Here is an 18,330-nt window from a genome sequence, read left to right as displayed (position 1 = left end):
CGCTGAAGTCAATTTTACAAGAAAATCGAACAAAAGTTTATAAATCGTTAAAAATTCACTCGTATAGCCATCGCCTGAGGTTAACTTTACTTTAACAGAGAAGTTGTGTAGTTCGTACGTACAAAATGATAGTAGAGCGCACTTCAGAAAACATGCACGAATAACACTGACCGCGTGAAATTACGATTAAACACCTAACAAAAAAGATATCTTAATGTGCTTTTACCACATGCGTATTTCGTTCAGCGAAGCTAAACTGTCATAAGCAGAGCAATATGGTAGTCAACAGTAGTTGATAGGACTTTTCGCAGATGGCGAAATAATCAAAAAACAAAGACAGATCTACGCAATGGACAAAGAGCAATAGCCTGGTCTTGCTCGAAAAATAATCTGCAGTGATCTGTAGAACCGACGTCGAGGAAGTTCTTCTGTTACTTTAACATCCTCTTAATAACAGCAAAACAAAACTGATTATACTTAATTTTTTTATTTATTTTAATTAAAATCTTTTTAAATAATTTAATTATCTAATTTTTTAATTAAAAAATTATTAATTGAAAATGTTATGTTTTATATAAATAAGTTATAATTTGCAGAAAATAAACAAGAAAACAAAATACGATCAATTTGAGTTTTGCAGTTGGTTACTGATAATTTAATCAGTCGAATGAGCTAATTGGAAGTGGTGAGACCAGTTCTATATTCAGGGCTTAGTGAACCGACGTACAAATACTTATTATATAAATATCTCGAGAAAAGTGCGCGATTCGAATATCGAGATCGGCCAAGATTTGTTTAGTTTCTATATAATTTGCTATTAATCACCAGCCAACGTACAAGTAGAGCGCAATAACCGCACGACATCAAATAAAATTGATTCAATTTTTATTGAATTACAATGTTTATTTTTATAAGACACAACTTATGATAAAATAGCATAAGAAGCGATAACGAACGATCCCTCCTACGAATTACGTACACAATCGTTACTATATTCTTATCGTTATCGTATTTAATCGTTATTAATCCTTTTTAGCGTATAAACTTTCAGTCGTCAAAAATAATGCATTCGAACGAAATTCATCTCCTTGGTTCATCCTAACTACTACGCGCTACTCGGTAATCCTTTACATCTGTGTATTGCCAAAAATACGTGTCTCGTCGATATCGTAATTTTTTTTTGTCCATCCGAGCGATGTGTATCCCTCGTTTATTTCTTACTCAGGTTGTAAATTTGTACTGATATTCGTTAGAATATGCTACACCGAAGAAAGAGAGACAGAGAGAGAGAGAGAGAGAGAGAGAGAGGGGGGGAGAGGGAGGGAGGGAGGAGAAAGAGAGACAAACATTCAATGGGATCAAAATGAATCGCGATTCTGTTCCGCGATTAATTTCTTCGGATCCAGATACCTACGACACGAAACTCCAAAGCTCTCGATCAACGTGCGGGAACAAGCTAATCTTCAATGGAGATGGACGGGTCGAGAGAAGTAGATTTATTTTTAACTTTCATGAAAAGCAAAAGAAATCCATTTTGTAGGAGACCCATTGATTTCTCTCGACCCACCCGTTTCCCGCGGAGAACGTCTGTGAAAAAGATTACGGGCGACTTCGACTAAACTCCGATTAAGTTAATCGACGATTGATTGAATCGGCAGAATCGCTTAAAGTTAAGCTTTCAGCTCTATCACCACCTCGCTTCGATCTTTGTTTCTGCAATAAACAATAAATAAATTTTATTCACATTAACAAATTAGTACACGGATATTACTTCATAACTTAATTATCGATTAATTGAACCAAGAGAAATTAAAGTACAATTATCAAGTCATTGTTAATGATATAATTTTTTGTTTCATGCGTTAAGTAACAAATAATTCTATCCAATAAAATAGTACAGATGTTGCTCGCACTGAGAGAAAAAAATGGTTGTAATTTAATTATAATTTGTAGACATTTTTGCTGCTAACTATACGTATATTTATAGTTTTAATCATGCTAATTATACCTATTATACTTATTATTATTAAGGGAAAGTTAAGAGACTAGTTATATTTTTACTAATTATGATTGCTTTTACTACATAGAAATATTTATTTTTGGCATTCACATGTTGATATTTTACTATATTTGAAATTATCATGATTTATAATAAAACTTTGACAATGCAACTATAAAGTTATTATTAACATTATAACAGTAAAACTGGAGCTCTCGATTATTTTATGCAATTATAGTTACAAATACCAAACTTTTCTCTCAACGCGGTAAAAGTGAATTATCAATTAAATTAATCAGAGTTTAGTCAACGTTACTCCAAGGGTGTTACACACACACGTGCTTTCATTCTACGACGACGTTACACGAGGTTTGTTCTTTACATTTGAACTGTTGCGTCGTTCGTCTTTCCCTTTTTTTTTCCTCCATTGTGGAAAAGAAGAAAGATGAACTGCGCAAGAAGCTCAGCTGTGAAAAGAATAAACCTAATGGTCCCATCGTCTCGACGTGAAGTTCGACTGCCTTCTCGTTCTCGGTCGAGTAAAAATTACTCTCTCCGCGTGGCTCGTTCGCCGACATGTACCCCTCGAGGTCGCGCGAGGGAACTCAGCGGAATCGCAATCTCTGTGACACTCTCCGGGCTACACGCGGTCGTCGACAGTCCCGGGCTATCGGCTACAAGCACGGGAGGATTTTAAAAGTTACAAAATTACAAAACCCGCATCGCGCAGAAAGTCGTGCGGAAGAGATATGAGTCGCGGGGGAGGAAGAATATATTATATATTAATATATATACTTGTATGTAAATACACGCATACGTAGAGAAGCAGCCTGATCGAAACGACAGCCATCGTGGAGATCCTTAAATTGTCCTTCGCGTCGATACGCGTTATTGTAACAGTTATTTCTATGTACCTCAGCTCGGTTAATCGCGCGACTACATGTGCCTATTGTTTCCTTCCACAGGACGAACGCTAAGGAGCGCCTTATGACTGCTCGCGGAAGCTCGCATATCCTCGGACATTTCGTCACCACATCTCTTATTCACTAGAAGTACAGTGTCGAGCGAAAGCGCCTCGCGCGAGAAGCTCGGTACGCCTCGTCGTACACAGAAAAAAAAAAAGAAAGAACATCCCAATATATTAAATTATATATATTAAGAAAATGATACACATAATTTTCTATTTATTTGTCATAAGCGCTATCTAATGCCTTAAAAACTACGGGACGTAAAAATAATTGCTAAAAAGAATTCTCTCGACTTCTGCGAAATACATGTATATCAGATAAGAAAACATTCGTTTTGCACATTTTTTTGAAGCAAACAGCAATAATAAGAAAGCAGCAATGAACAATTTCTTTTCTTATTTCTTTACGCCAACGTAATTTTGCGACCTGACTCGATGGAAATAAACTTATACGACAATAAATTACAGCAGTCTTGATATCGTTTCATCGTCAACATTTTGTACGTTTCCTTCGAGAATGCGGTTCTTGTTTCAATCCACGCAAGTTTCTTGCTCTCTCCCTTTATTCCGCCGTGCGAGAGCTTTTCGCGCGCACGCATTACATGCATTGAGAAAGATTCACGTGATATTATTATTGATTCATCCTGTGAAAGCAACGAATGCGACTGCACGAACGAGAGGTATTTTTCTTTCTTCCATTCTTCCTTTCGCGTTTTTGCATTTGACTCTCGTCTTTCATAACTCGGATATTCCGACGTTCCTTATTGATTGTTACAGACATCGTGTGAGCATGAGACGTAGAATAGATACAATTCGTTCACGCAATAGCCCGCAAAATATATATATGTATTTAGTACCTTAATCGCTTAACGTATAAGTACATTGCTTTTAAACACCAGAAGTTACACAATATTGATTCTGCTTTCCTACGACGAGCGTATCCAAAGTCGAGCTGTGAGAGAGCAATGCCTATGTCTGTTTTATATATAAATATATACATATATCAAGCTTACAAATATAAGATTTGTTTAAACGCGTTTGTTATTTTGCGCTGCCTTCGACTCTCAGTGGCCTCAAGCGCTACGCCTAAACATTATACGCTGCATCGGAAGACGGTGTTTACCGTATATTATTGCAAAAATAGTAAAAAATTTAAAAGGGGGCACAATCTCTATACGCAATTCCGCACTTTCGAGAGTTACGGAGAGCGTCGACGCTCTTTGCCAGCTCTTTCGATTAAAATCCCGAAGGTTGAAAATAATTTGTTACATGCAAAGTTTTAGCAAAATGCGCCTTCTCCCTCTCTGACAATGCGAAATTGCTTATAGAAATTAGAAACATTAACAGATCACATTCACTTCTCGCAGAACGCAACTTTATTACTTTCATAAGTCTGTCGAAAATGGCACTGCATGCACATCATTGTTGTATTCATACAAATCGCTATTACGTTTCTCTCGTTTAACGCGAAATCTTGCCCAATGTTTTAAATAATATGCGAACTATGTGGGTGGTTAATTTACGTTCGCTTTCCTTTCGAGACAAGCGTTCACGAACTTGCGACTCGTTTCGTTTTTTTCCAACTTTTATAGAAAATATTGGCGATTCAATATGAGGGTGCAATGACTGTCGCGTAACTTTCTCATTAATTCTCATTCTGCTCTGATATTTTTACGCAAAGACACGTATCTTGCAACGCATTTTAATTGTTAAAATACACAGCTTGTTTCTCCAGCAAAATCTAAAAGTAAATGTAGCGCGAGTAGTTACTAATGCAAATATTATTTTTATGCATTCCAGAATTATAAGAAAAATGGAAAACGTCCATTGAAAAACATCTACTATTAATTAATTAGAAAATACGATGAGTTAAATTCACCGATGAAATTGATTTTAATCTACATTCGACGTATCATAGAAGCAACGTGAGAATTTTCCATCATCATTGCACACTCGTGGCAGAAGTTCTTGTATTCCAAAGGGATGTTGATAAGTGGCATACCGAACAATTTGGTCTAACTGTAAGCGTGATCACAGTCGTATAGCTATTTGTTACCTCGTATTATTCACAAACAAGCCTAAACTCAGATCACGTAGGTTCGCATCGATTATCACTACATTCAAAAAAAATCAACAATTAATTAAAAATATTATAATGTCCTAATTTTTTATAACTGACTAAACGACCATTTGATTGAAAGAAAAAAAAAAAAAAAAACTGATCTATGAATCTGAAGGCAATTTTCAAGTATTTCAAAGACTCAATGTAAATGTTTCAAGGATTAGAAACTATATAATTATCATCATAATACGAGTCACAGCATCTTACTAATAACACGTCGATTCTTGCGGAACAATAAAGAATGTCCGAAAAGCCTTCGCGGACATTGAGCAAACGTATTTCTCTTTTTTTTTTTGTTGCAAACAAGAACACACATCTCGCTATACGAATAAATGAAAATGATTTTCGCGATACCTAATATCAAGGATCAGCCATGCCACTATCAAAATAACAAATGCAGTAATTGTTATATCAAAATTACGAGTGATTAAGGACGACACAGGTCTATAGCAAGTACCTTTAGTTTTAGTTATAAATCGTGATATAAATGTTCAGCAAATTTTCCTTTAGATATTACAATTTTTACGCAATTCATTATTATACAATATTCTAGTGATTATGTGTATGTTTTTTTCGTCTGAACTGTGCTGATAATTCCTTCCCAATGTTATCGAAATCCCCCTTCGCTCGTCGCCTCGCGCGAATTACGCAAAGTATGACGAGCGAACTCATAATATTTTCAACTAGTGCACAAACAAATGCAATTACAATGTGGTCCGACCCGGTTTACAACGCAGAGGAAGAATCATTCGCACAGGACAGAGCGTATAACGTTTGTAATTGGTATAATTGTAACTTGTCAAAAATATAGTGTTCAATTTAATTTGCCCTATTGTTGGTTTTCTTTGTGCAATCGAGAGAAACACGTTGAATACGCTCCAAGTTCAGAAATCATATTTCAACAGGATTTTGAGATTTAAAAATCGTTTTCCTAAAAACGATTTGTCACGGGCATTGCCTGAAATATTAGCGATACTTAGTACAAGACTTGAAATTTTGCTACTCGATATACACCTTTAAAATCGACACTGTTTATTTCTATATATGATAGAATAACAACTAATTTTTAAATCGCTTCAACGAAAACATTTGATTTTTAGACACAACAAATAATAATCGAGCGTATAACGATAGCATGTCATCAAAATGCTCCAAAATGCGCGAGATAATTCATGAAACCAACAACGGGGACAGTAGTATATAAATATTCAACTGTATGTTTTCTTTGTTACACAATAATATTAGCTAATCATCCATTTTGTTACTCTCCTATTACTCTATTTTGTAGCTAAATTTGTTGCTTTCACAATAATTTATGTTCTTAATATATATTTTATATTTTTAATTGTGTTATATATATATATATATATATATTTAATTGTTATAGAAGTAAAATAGTATAATATATTGTAATTATTTGTAATATTCATATAACCCTATTATTCAGGAATATCATTTCTAAATGTTAAACGTAACGCGATCGCAACTTTCCTCCGATTATTTAAAAAATGAAAACGATTTTTTCATATTCTCCGTATACAAAAAATTGTTATGACTCGGATATGATCCCATTATTTGTAACATTGTTACCTTAAATACAAATACTGTGGAAGGAAGTTCGATCGCGAAATATCATTGAAAGAAATCGCATTCTTTATAAGTACTCTTTCAACAATTTCAACGATTTGGTAAACTATGATACAAACGCGATTATTTGTTTCATCAAATGTTATAGACCTATCACTTTAGAGTTTATATATTTTTTTAATACTATCACATAGTACTTTAGTCATATAAAAACCGAAACATTGAAAATAGTGCATTAATTGCTTGGCTCCTTTTATTTTTTATTTTAAATAGATTAATCTAAAGTTGACATGCACGTAACAGTGGTAATATGTGCTAAGTGAATATACAGGGAGGAAAGAAACTAATATCTTTCGATATATCATAACATCTTTCTGTACTTATAAAGAATGCATTGAATAAACGCAAGAAAAAAAATGCATTATTATAATGTTTCTCTCTTAACTCCTAAATAGTTCTTTCAAAATGGTGTTATGGTATATGCGGCCTCTAAGAAAATTAAAATATGCCGTCTACTTATCAGGTGAGTCTCTCCCATGAGACCTCGTAACATCGTATCGACCGGAAGAGTCAGATAAAAGAAAGGAAAGGAGAGAAAAAAAAAACTGAATATTATCTAGATATTAAAAATGTCTATAATCAAAAGAATGGACTTTATCTTTCTAAAATTGCTTCTTATATCCTCGATCTATTTATGAATGTAAAGCATATCAAAGAAAAGTTCATTTCAATAATTCTTATGTATCCCTACGTTATTCTCTATTGTAGCATAATTTTTTAAAAAACAGTTATCTTTAGACCATATATACCATAATAGAGAAAATTGTAATTTTTTTTAAATAACATCTATTATATTTTAATATTAATAATCTGAATAAAAAACTGACGTAATAGAAACGTTCATTTATTTTTTGGCCTCACTTTTTGACACTAAATTATAAAGGTAATTGAAAGGCGAAGAAAAAAAAATAAACGAGAAAGCAAAAACAATAACAACTAGGACTGTTGCGAATGTCAGAGAATTCCACAATTAAGTAAATATTTGCTATAATACCCCTTTGTGTTGCAAATGATAAAAAAATTCTTGATTATATCTCTCGCGGAAGATTAATCCTATGCGAACTGTAGTAAATGTCTTATAAGTCGTGTAAAAGTGTTGTTAAATGGTTTATGTGGGGTATTCAATTTGAGTTTAATAATTTCATTATTCTCGAAAAATCATAATTATATGTATATATATATTAAATAAAAGTAGTCTTTAAAATTGATTATTGTAACATTTTCATATCTATACAAAGAAAAAATTTGATAATGCTGTCCTATCTATCCTATAATCGTTTATATCTTAGGCAATATATATATTTCTCATCATGAGTGTATAGTCATTTGTTTTATCATAGAGTTTTAACAACTACATCTTTAAAATGAATATATGCATAGAGCCGGGTACGTAGACGTGCCTCACACGTCCTAATTAGCATACTTCTAGCATGCCACTGAACTGTAACACGTATGTCACGTTTGACTTGTGTATGCATTATATTTTTATATAATATATATATATATATTTATTTATTTATATTCATGAGTTATTTTTTTGATTAAATTGAAAAATCCTAAATATCTCTAACATCCTTACAATCTACAATTGTAAAAGCCTACAACACGAAATGAGGGTAATTGGTTCAGTAATCTAATTGAATAATTGATTGAAGATTAACTTCTTCGTTACTATCACACACTATTTAATTTAAATGTCCTCTAATAACTCCATCGCAAATACTAGTACACAATTAAGCATATTTAAGACCTAAAAGAGTGGATTGTGTTACAGAAAGTACAAACATATACAAGCCACGTTACGAAACGAAAGAAAGCAAGCGTATTTTATATAAAATTGTTAAAAATATCAATCATTCTAAACTTCGATGTAAAATATTTTTCAACAAACTGTATTATTACACCTAAAAAATATGACAAAAGGCGTGGAACAAGTAGAAAAAGAAAAGAAGAAATAAGCGGCAGTAACATTGATAGATAAAAAAAAAAAAAAAAAAAAAAACGAAAAACAAATGATGTATATATAATACCATTTATATAATAAAATTGTTTTAGCGCTATCTATTTCGGTTGTTTTGTAAACTCCCATACTCTTTTTGTAACTATATATGAGAAATCTTTGTTTTATTAGATATATAAAAACCTAGAAATTATATAATATATAATATATTTATGTACTCTTATATATAATATTTATATCTTCAATATTAGGTTTTCAACGAAAAATATAAAATTTGTTAATACTTATATTATTACATTCAGTACGAATCAATTGGAAAATCCTATTAAATATATAGATTTAAATATAATAGAAATATCATTTTTTCTGTGACATACGTTTCACAGCTCAACCATCAAGAAAAAATCCTCCCATTCTTTTAATGCAAGTGGGAGGAGACTTTTGTTGCGTTTATTAATATTATTAATTTTTCTTTAAACAATTATATAGTTTTCGAGGTCCCGAAACTTTGTCCACACAACTGCAATTATATTGTTCTCGCGCTAAATGTTCTGTAACCCGCATATATTTGCGTTGTAAACGCTAAATGTATAGTTATTAACACCCTGCTAGATATTTATCTTGAATTATGTATAAAATAAAACATCTTTGTTTTCCTTTTAGGATCAATAACGCTACTTTTTGGAGAGCGTTACATTTAAAAAATGTGATGTTCACTGAATTATCTATACACGTATATATCGAGAGAGAAATGTAATTTAAGATTACACCAGTAAAGATTCTATCATATTCGTACTCACTTTGGCGATAAATCAATTGTATTCTTAAAGTCGATTGGATTCTTGCGGGTATATGTTTACCGCGATAAGAAAATGTTCTCTCAGTTTTGTCACTATATCAGAGTAAAAATACAAGTCCTTGCATAATCGTGATACTACTCACATGATATTTTTTCAGAGTCTGCGGCTGCAATCGTCTTCTCGTTCCTTTTTTAAACAGACGATAAGTGGAAATTGTAACAGAATTCTAAGGAAAGATTCGGGTCTAACTTGTTGAAACAACTGGAGTTTGACAGTAAGGACACTCGCGTTGATTCGGAGCGCATGTCGAGCAGACCACGTAATGATTGCAGGATAAAGTAACCGTACGATTCTGCTCTTCACAAACCATGCATTTTGTTGCAGTTTCTCTGTACAGCACCTGGTAATACAAGCAACGTCAGTAGGACGTATTCTATCATTTCTTCTCATAATAATTCATTTGAAAGACATCGATTATTTGGACGGATAGTAGCAAGAGTTTTTACCTTTTCTACCTCTTCAAGATCTGAGCGCAATTGTGACTGAATAGATTTCAAGGTGGCTATTGATAGTGTTCTGAGCTCGCTTATTTTCCTCAATGTATGAAGATATGGGCCGCTATTGGACGCCTTGTTCTCGACTCTAAGTGCTTTCAAAGCCTGCAAAAAATCCATTCTCTGGAGCAGAGCAAATCGGACTCGATATCAAAAGAGAAACATGTGTTAAGTTAGGCGAGATATTTACCTCATCTCTTTGCTGTTCGGCGATAGTCGCTTTTCTCTTCGCTTCCTCACTTTCCAATTGCCACGCCGCGCAAGCTGCGCGCGCTTGATTAATACGCTCATCCCATGTCGCCAATTGAGCGCGACTCGAGGACAATTCGTCTCTGAGCCTTTGTATCTGTAATATGAATGTATATGATACTACGAGACTCGTTTTTGAGATATCTAGTACAAAACTTTTTAAGATTGTGCAATTCTAACCTCGGACAACGATCCTGTGTTACTTGGACTAATGGAAAATGCATTGACCAATGGAGATGCAGGTAGAGTGGTTTGCGTACGCGACGGTGACATTCCTTGGCTCGCAAAATCGAATAAACTACTATTGAATCCGCTAAGCTTAGAAGCCGAGCTGCTAAGTTGCGAAATGTGATTGCTAAATGAATCTGATATCTGATTTATAAATGGCAATGTCTGAAAGTAATCCGAAAACTTCATATTAGTAAAACAATTTGATATGTCTCACAATATCGTTAAATAGAAAGAATAGTCAGCTTACGGATTCTATGGAATCTTGATGAGAGAATCTCGATCCAGTGAGAAAACCAGTCTGTAATTGAAGCGGGCTCGACGTCGATGGCGAGAAATTGGTAAGAACTGAACGTTCAGCCATGCCCGGTATATTGACCGGGGCCGAGCTACCGAGTAGACCGGAGCTAGCTAGGCCTGCTGATATCGAATTGCTAATTGGTGAATTTGTATCCCTATGAATTGAATCGACTAAATTTAAATCGTCTAAGTGCATCTCGTCTAATGCATTTCCTGAAAAAAAGTAAAAAATGTCAGAGTATATTGCACTGTACAATACGTTAATATAAACATCCGGATGTACACTCACCTACTACAGATTCCACAGTATCGTTTGAGTAAAATGAATTTGCAAGTGGTGAAACAGTAGTTGCTAATGAGTGACTGCCTAATGTTCCGTTCAAATTGTACGCGATGTAAAGGCTCTGTTTTTGTTGGGCCTTTTCAGCTTTAGTTAATAACGGATCGCTGTCGATGGCGACCATTTGCTTCCGAATTTCATTCTGTCGAAATCAACGTCAATCGTGAAACATCAATCATATGATATACGAATGATCATAAATATGATTCAAAATTATATAGCAATACTCCATAGAATGAATCTAGAATCGAGAACAAGAACAAAATGATATATAAATACAAGTATTATATATATTTTTTATAATTTATTACACTAAACCTAGACGATCTATGTTCATGCGAAACTTTTTTCTTCATACAGGTTCCAAATTCATTCCCGAAAGTATTATCACTGTTCTGCGATATGTTACAGCATGTTACACAAAAATAAAGAACTTACAATTTGCATAAGGGAACTGGGGTTGTAAAGCATGCTCGTAAGTTTCTGTTGCGCGGCTGCATTTATGCCGGAATTGGTATTATTGGAATTATGCAGTTGAGCGCCTGGTGCCTTGCTGTGCGAGCTGTTGCTACCCAAACTGCTAGTACTGGCGGATTCCGAGACCTCGCCGCTCCCATTCTGCAAGTCAGTCAAACGATAGGTTTTAAACATGACAAAAATATGCAAATTTGAAAAAATCTCTGATAAACAATATAAATTAAATTCTATCGATTTAACAAGCAATTTACAATTTTATTTTATTTTTTAATTTACGATATGCGAAAAACCAAGACTCACACTGCTATCACTGAGTGGCTTGTCCTTTTCGTGTGAGCGCTTATCAGGAGGAAGTGCGTTGCTGAGTATATCGGCCAAATTTGCTCCGCAATCTATAGGTACCGCCATATCCCTCGCCAGGCTCATTTCTTCTGTTGGCAACACTGCTTCCATCAACACACCATACCAACGTCCCAATATATCAATTTTGAGAAAAACAATTTTCATGACTAAGATTTAGCATTTATCAAACCGGTTCTCTACGTGTATTCCAAACGTAATTCGCGAAAAAAACCCGCGAGCGCGAGTGGCGAGTCGCACGACCGACGTGCAAGCTCGCGCGTCGCCAAGGAGAGACGATGGATCACTTTGCGACCGTGTCGCAGAGTGACAGCAACAGTTGAAACAGCCAAGTGGACACGTATATAAACTCGTATGTACATATTTGTGGCCGTATATGCATAATTTCATTCAACTCTCACAAAGTATATAAATAAGACTGTTTTACGTACGATTGATGAGTGTACACTCACGGTCAACATGCGCGAAGGCGCAGAAGACGCCGCGCGGACAATAGCCAGCCTGCTGCACATCGTTGCATTTGGTGGATTTGTAGATCTCGGGATGGAACTGCTGCTCCGTGCGAGTATGACAGTACGTGCACGCGTCTCCCTGCTCGCAGTTGCCCGGCTCGCCCCATTCTTCGCCGTGTTTCACGTTCGGGCATGGTGTCGAACTGCAATCGTCGTTAATATTTACGAGTTACTCCCACGCGCCAGCATAATCTTATCCCTTTGAACCATCGCTCGATATGGATATTTACCGATATTTATATTTCCGGGGGCTACGTCGCTTGTCCTTGCTGTTGTGATACTGTGGACAAGCGTAACCCTGCCGACAGAGCCGAGGCGGTCTCTTACACGGCTCGGTCTTGTAGTTGCTCAACACATAGTTCGTGTCTTGCCACTTTGGATCCTCGTTCATCAGGTTGCGTTCCTTATCGAGGATGTTAGGCCCGTTCGACGAGGAGTTTGGATCCGAGTCTGGATTTTCCAACGCTTGGATCTCCTTGATGTCGTACACGGGCGGACGCAGATCATGATTACCGTGCGCGAAGGCGCAATGTGGGCCATTCTTCACACAAAATCCACGTGTGTCGGTGTCATGAACGCACATGCATGTTTTATAGTAGCGTAAATGATAACGCCTTTCCGTGTCGCCCGCGGTACGATGTAGAAATGGACACCTGTTTAACGAAATAACATTTTCACAATCACGGTCAAAATATTATATTTTTTGTGCGCTCTTCTCCTTTTTTTTCCACCCAACAACGCTTGTGAATTCTTCAGCTGATACACTGTATTGCTTCAACGTTTTTTCTCATTCTTATCGATTTACGAATAACAATTTCATATTAATAATATTTTTTATACTATCCCATTGATATCTTTTCTAAATATTGTTTTCATGAATAAATAATTAAATGTTACATATTATTACAAAAATCTTACGAAAATGCAATTTGCAGTTTTTTTTACATGGATTATCTCATAATATACTATATTCGTACATCAAAAGAAAATAATTTCCTAATTAAAAAAATAAAGTTAACAATAACTGAAAAATGTATCAGCGCGATTATAAGTAAATATTTATAAACACGTTATGTCATCTCTTTGTCAGCTCTTTTATATTCTGATGACTGGTATTTGATTTTGATATTGTGCAGTAGTATTTCATGATTAAATCGAGATATGTTCGATTGAATAGCGAGCACCAGTTTGATAACTCTATTACGACGCACCTAACACCCGAATGTGGTTTAGATACATAGTGATTCTTTGTTGTGCCATCGTGCCAAGTACGCAGGGGAAAATCGATAAGAGTGGGCTTCCTTTGTTCGGCAACTCGTAATGTTGGGAATTTTGGGGAAGAAATTCACAACGAATGCTCGACGATCGCTCGATGAAAATCACTTTACGCCGAGTGATAAAAGTTTATAACCGTAAAAATTGACGGTCGATCTAAAAAATGTCGGTAAGATGTCATTTAAATTCCATGCGACATCTACGTAAAATTGAAACATCTTTCACAGAAAGATACTTTATAGATTGATCAGATGCGATTTTTTCATGATATTCTTACAGAATTGTTCTACGTTAATAAAAATCACATAAAAGTTTGAGAAGATTTAATAATTTGAAGAGATCATATTATGTAAAAAAGAAAATTAATATTAAATCTACAATTCAGTGTTTCATATATAAGCAAGAATATAAAATCTTCTTGAAAGAATTTATAATTTCAATCCTTAACGGTCACTGTGGGTCTGTGCGACCCCAATGAAAGATTTTCTATAATAAATACCTTTCTTCAAAACGTGTATTTTTTTTCTTAAAGTGCTATGTCTGAAGAGTATACTACATCCTAAAAAATTTTTCAAAAAATATTAAAAATTTGAAAAGTTATGATTTTTTCAAGTAAAAAAAGTTAATTTTATGTCTCTTTTGATTCAATAATTTTTTTATTACATTTAATTTAAAATTTAACATAACATGAAATTAATTAACATTTTACACTATTTGAAGAATGTTCAGTAAGTTTTTTGACTTGAAACAATTAATAGTTTGGGCGCGAAAATTATTCAAAGTAAGTTGGGGTCATTTTAAAGTTGTACTTCTTTATGTTAACAAATTATGTCTGTTTAAGATTATAAATTCTGCCAAGCTTTTACATCATTCTTGTTTATATGTAAAATAATGAATTGTCAATTTAATTTTTTTTTCGTGTAAAGAAATTAATTTAATTCTTTTGTACATATATAAAGTTCAAGCCATTTCGTTTTTTGCAATTTAATAAAGCGACTCGTTCGTGACTTAGTAATTTGTAGAATGTTGTCGATTACGATTCCATCTGTTTACGTAGATTGAATCGCATTCGGCGCACACTCGCGGATATTTACATGTTTATGTTAGCGTCATGGATACAAAGCTACGAAATGTTGGAACAAGGCGCCGTTAATTGTAACCATTATATGTTAATTTATACGCAAAGTGCGAAGTTAACCGCGCAATGTTACAATGTCATTGTTTCCGGTAAAAAGACGTACGGAATGTATAATCGATATCACGGAATTACTAGAATTACGTGTCTACGTGTTCTGTATTTCAAATTGCAAAACGAAGGAATTCCAGCGAGAGAAAAAAATTATTTCAAGAAAATAACTCGGACGAAAACGCTGAATCTTCCGGAGAAGAGTCAACGTCGAGAGGGAATTACGTGAAAATTACGCTATCGGCTAAAAACATCGGGCCGCATCTCTCAGCAGGGCAGAGCTGTTACGTGTGCGTTACGTGTCAACGAACGAGTAACAAAGCGAGAACGGAGCACGCGTCTGTTTTGTATCTCCCTCTTTCTCTTGCTCCAGCCTCCGCTCTCTCGCAATCTCGCGAGTCGTGAGTCGTGAGTCGTGAGGCGGCAGTCGTCTCCCTTCTCGAAAAGGAAGGATCCATCCTTCCCCAGTCGGATTCCTACAATTCCGCGGCGAGGATCTCCGACGAGAGAAAGGTGTAACCGTGTCAGTGCTGTAGCACCTGGCCGAGATGTTTCCCGCGCGCGCGTCGCACACGATAGAATATACCTTATAATTCGCGTGTACGATGTACATAAGGCTACTCGGTCGATGGGAGGAGAAGGAGGAGGAGGAGGAGGAGACGGGCACGCGGGCGCCTAAAAAAACGCGATACGCAATTCCGCGCGACGGACGTGCGCGCGATATTTTCCTCCTCTGCCTTCCTCTCGCACTCCCGAGAGCCCCCCTCGTCGAGATCCTCGAGCAACAATTGTCCCTCTCCGTGGGGGATGAAAGAGAATCGCGCGAACGCGCCGGAACGTAAACACGTACGTGCGCGCGCGAGGGACACGTATGCCGCGATAGCAACGCTACGTGTACATATACGTCGCATCGCGTTGCGTTATGTATGTATATATATATATATATCTATCATATGTAAATACAACGCATATACACGCGCATCTACGTATCATTCGTATCTCCCCCCGCCCCCATACCGATGCAAAAGATCCCAGCCCTGCCGTTCGGCGAGATGACGATACGACGAAAAAGATCGTCGACGAAGAACGAACGTTGGTTTTAAAGAGGGGAAACTTGGTCGCGAATGCCGCAACCGCGCTCTGCCATGATACTCGCGCGTATACACATATCCATTCTCACGCACAGGCACATACCACCAACGACGAAGAAGAACGCACTATTCGTGTATCACGTAACTGCTGCCTCGCGCGATGCGCATTAGAAGGAAAAACAAAGAAAAAAAACAACAACAAAAAATAAGAGAACGACGAAGAAAACTTACTCGTCTCCATCGGGGCAGATGCCAGTCGTCTCATCGTACTTGGTGCAATAATTGTCGGCGCTGTAGTTGAAGGTGCGGTCCCTCTTTCTCACCGGTCTGCGCCTTCGCTGGTTCATAAAGTGCCAGTTGAAGCACGTGAACGGTCTGTGTTGCGTGCATTTGCGCTGAATGAAGAGGGGACACTGGTCGACGCGAAACTCCTTCAAGTATCTGGAATGCGAATCCACCGTGCTAGACATTACTTTTCGCTCGTAGGTTGCCGCGTTCTGCCTCCACGCTGCCTCGCGTCTCACTCTTTCTTTCTCTCTCGCTCTCGTCACCGTCGCTCATACATGTATTTTTGCGAATCGCAGGACGCGCGCGTCGCGTATAGGCTGCGTTCGTTGCTCGCGGTTCAACCATTCTTCCCTCTCACTCGTTCGCTCGCGCTCTTTCCCCCTCGTTCTCACGTTTTCTCTCTCCCTCTCCCACTCTGCTCCCTCTCTAGCCGCACCGTTACCTTCTACTTTACTCTCTCGCTCTCTCTCTTTCTCACACACACACACGCACACACACACTCAATCTCTTTCTCTTTTACACACGCATACGCGCGCACACAATATGTTTGATTTATTTTCTTCGCACTGCACTTTCGGAGTACGTGACGATTCGCGCACTTTCCGGCGCACAACGGCCAACTCGTTGAAGCCCCCGTCTCCCCTATCCCCCCGCTCTTCCACCCCCTCGGTCGCTATACTTTTTCTCGCGCGGGGTAATGGGTATCGGCGACAGATATACGGTGTGCGCGCGACATGCTCCAACATGCTCCACGCTTCTCCCGCACCCTGTTATCTCACTCGGGCATGCGGCCCGGCCCCGGGCCGGTCCGGCCGGCCGCTACTTACGTGTAATGGTTCGCCTTTTCCGCCTGAGCTGTCAACAAAGGTTTCGAGTCGGACTTCATCTTGGATACAACAACGCGAGCCACCAACCAACCGCGCTCGCGCACGAACACACGCACTAACAACACGTACGGCGAACGCCACCGACCAACACGGCGCACCGTCGTCGTCTCGATCACCGTCGTCGTCGTCGTCGTCGTCGTCGTCGCCGTCGTCGTCGTCGTCGTCGTTGCCGCCGCCGCGCGTCGCCACCGCCACCACCACCGCCGCCGCCACTACCACCACCGTCGTCGCCGCCGCCGCCGTATCGTCTCCGCCACGACCACCGCTATCGCCAGCTATCGCCGCCACCGTTACTACCGTTCACCGTCACCGCTACCGCCGCCACCGCCGCCACCGTCGTCCACTACACAGTCTCGTCGTTGTCCTCGTCCTCGTCCTCGCCGTTCGTGCTGCTGATGCTGCTGCTGGCTGCTCCTGCTCCTGCTCGCTCTTGTCCACCTCGTCTCCCATCCCCCCCCCCTCCGCCGCCGTCCTACCTTCCACTCTCCGCTCACCCGCCCGGCCCATCGCGCGCCAATTCTATTGGACGAGGAATGCGAACCGCGCGACGCGCACGACGCAGTACGCGTTAACGTTCCTCCGCGAGCCAATCGACGCTTCCCTCCCTCCGGTCACGTGACGCGACGGCTTTCAAGGTCATTGATGTTTTGGTTCACGCGTAAACAGGCGTCCGCCGCACGATCGGCGACGCGAGTGGACGCGAGATGCGACCAACGGCAGATGCTATGCGATAATGAATGACGAGGAGGCCGAGCCGAGCGCAGAGTGTCGTCGCGTCGCGTCGCGTCTGGTCTCGTCTCGTCTCGTCTCGTCCTCCTGATCGGCCTGATCGTTTACGCGCTCTTGTAGAAATCCGCCTTCTGTTCCAATGAATGAATCTCCCGTTCTCGCTACGAGAAGCCCGAGAAGGCAGAGACGACGAATTTTCTCTCTCGCGAGAAATGTCTCGCGACATTGTGCTCTGTCAAGTTTTTTTGATAGCGATAACGCACGATGGCAACGGCGGTCTTCCTCCCCTCGATTCGACAGTCTCGACACTCTCGACTCTCGACACTCGCCATGTGACTTATCGAATCAAAAGCGTCGAC

At 38.3% G+C, this 18,330-nt stretch overlaps 1 protein-coding gene across 12 annotated transcripts; it reads right to left on the bottom strand.

The window, feature by feature from the left end:
- Positions 1–8,781: 8,781 nt before the first annotated feature.
- LOC105194999 (RING finger protein unkempt) lies at positions 8,782–17,675 on the bottom strand. 12 transcript variants are annotated; one of them, XM_011160170.3, is made up of 12 exons: positions 17,183–17,675; positions 16,299–16,508; positions 12,746–13,168; positions 12,435–12,658; positions 11,944–12,086; positions 11,605–11,784; positions 11,116–11,308; positions 10,777–11,039; positions 10,479–10,691; positions 10,240–10,395; positions 10,002–10,172; positions 8,782–9,895 (listed from the first exon to the last, which is right to left on the bottom strand). In XM_011160170.3, exons 1-12 carry the CDS (start codon positions 17,239–17,241, stop codon positions 9,740–9,742), a joined length of 2,391 nt encoding a protein of 796 aa, XP_011158472.1. In that variant the 5' UTR covers positions 17,242–17,675; the 3' UTR covers positions 8,782–9,739. The 12 variants fall into 12 exon arrangements, with proteins under 12 accessions (XP_011158472.1, XP_011158473.1, XP_011158478.1 ...); XM_011160171.3 differs by having other exon boundaries at positions 11,944–12,074; XM_011160176.3 differs by having other exon boundaries at positions 11,944–12,074; positions 12,456–12,658; positions 17,183–17,674.
- Between the last annotated feature and the right edge of the window lie 655 nt (positions 17,676–18,330).

This window comes from Solenopsis invicta, chromosome 2, assembly GCF_016802725.1.
Source record: "Solenopsis invicta isolate M01_SB chromosome 2, UNIL_Sinv_3.0, whole genome shotgun sequence".
In the NCBI taxonomy this organism is placed as follows: domain Eukaryota; kingdom Metazoa; phylum Arthropoda; class Insecta; order Hymenoptera; family Formicidae; genus Solenopsis; species Solenopsis invicta.
Note: the sequence above shows the minus strand (reverse complement) of the source record. Positions and strands in the feature narration are given on the sequence as shown.

Bases quoted from the DNA above. Each gene is read 5' to 3' on its own strand.
- LOC105194999 (XM_039459735.1), bottom strand. From the start codon at position 17,101: ATGTTGGAGCATGTCGCGCGCACACCGTATATCTGTCGCCGATACCCA. The intron at 11,040-11,115 runs GTGAGTGTACAT...ACTTTTTTTCAG, and splicing joins TACTGTGGAATCTGTAGTAG to GAAATGCATTAGACGAGATG. The intron at 10,692-10,776 runs GTAAGCTGACTA...GATTACTTTCAG, and splicing joins ATCAAGATTCCATAGAATCC to ACATTGCCATTTATAAATCA.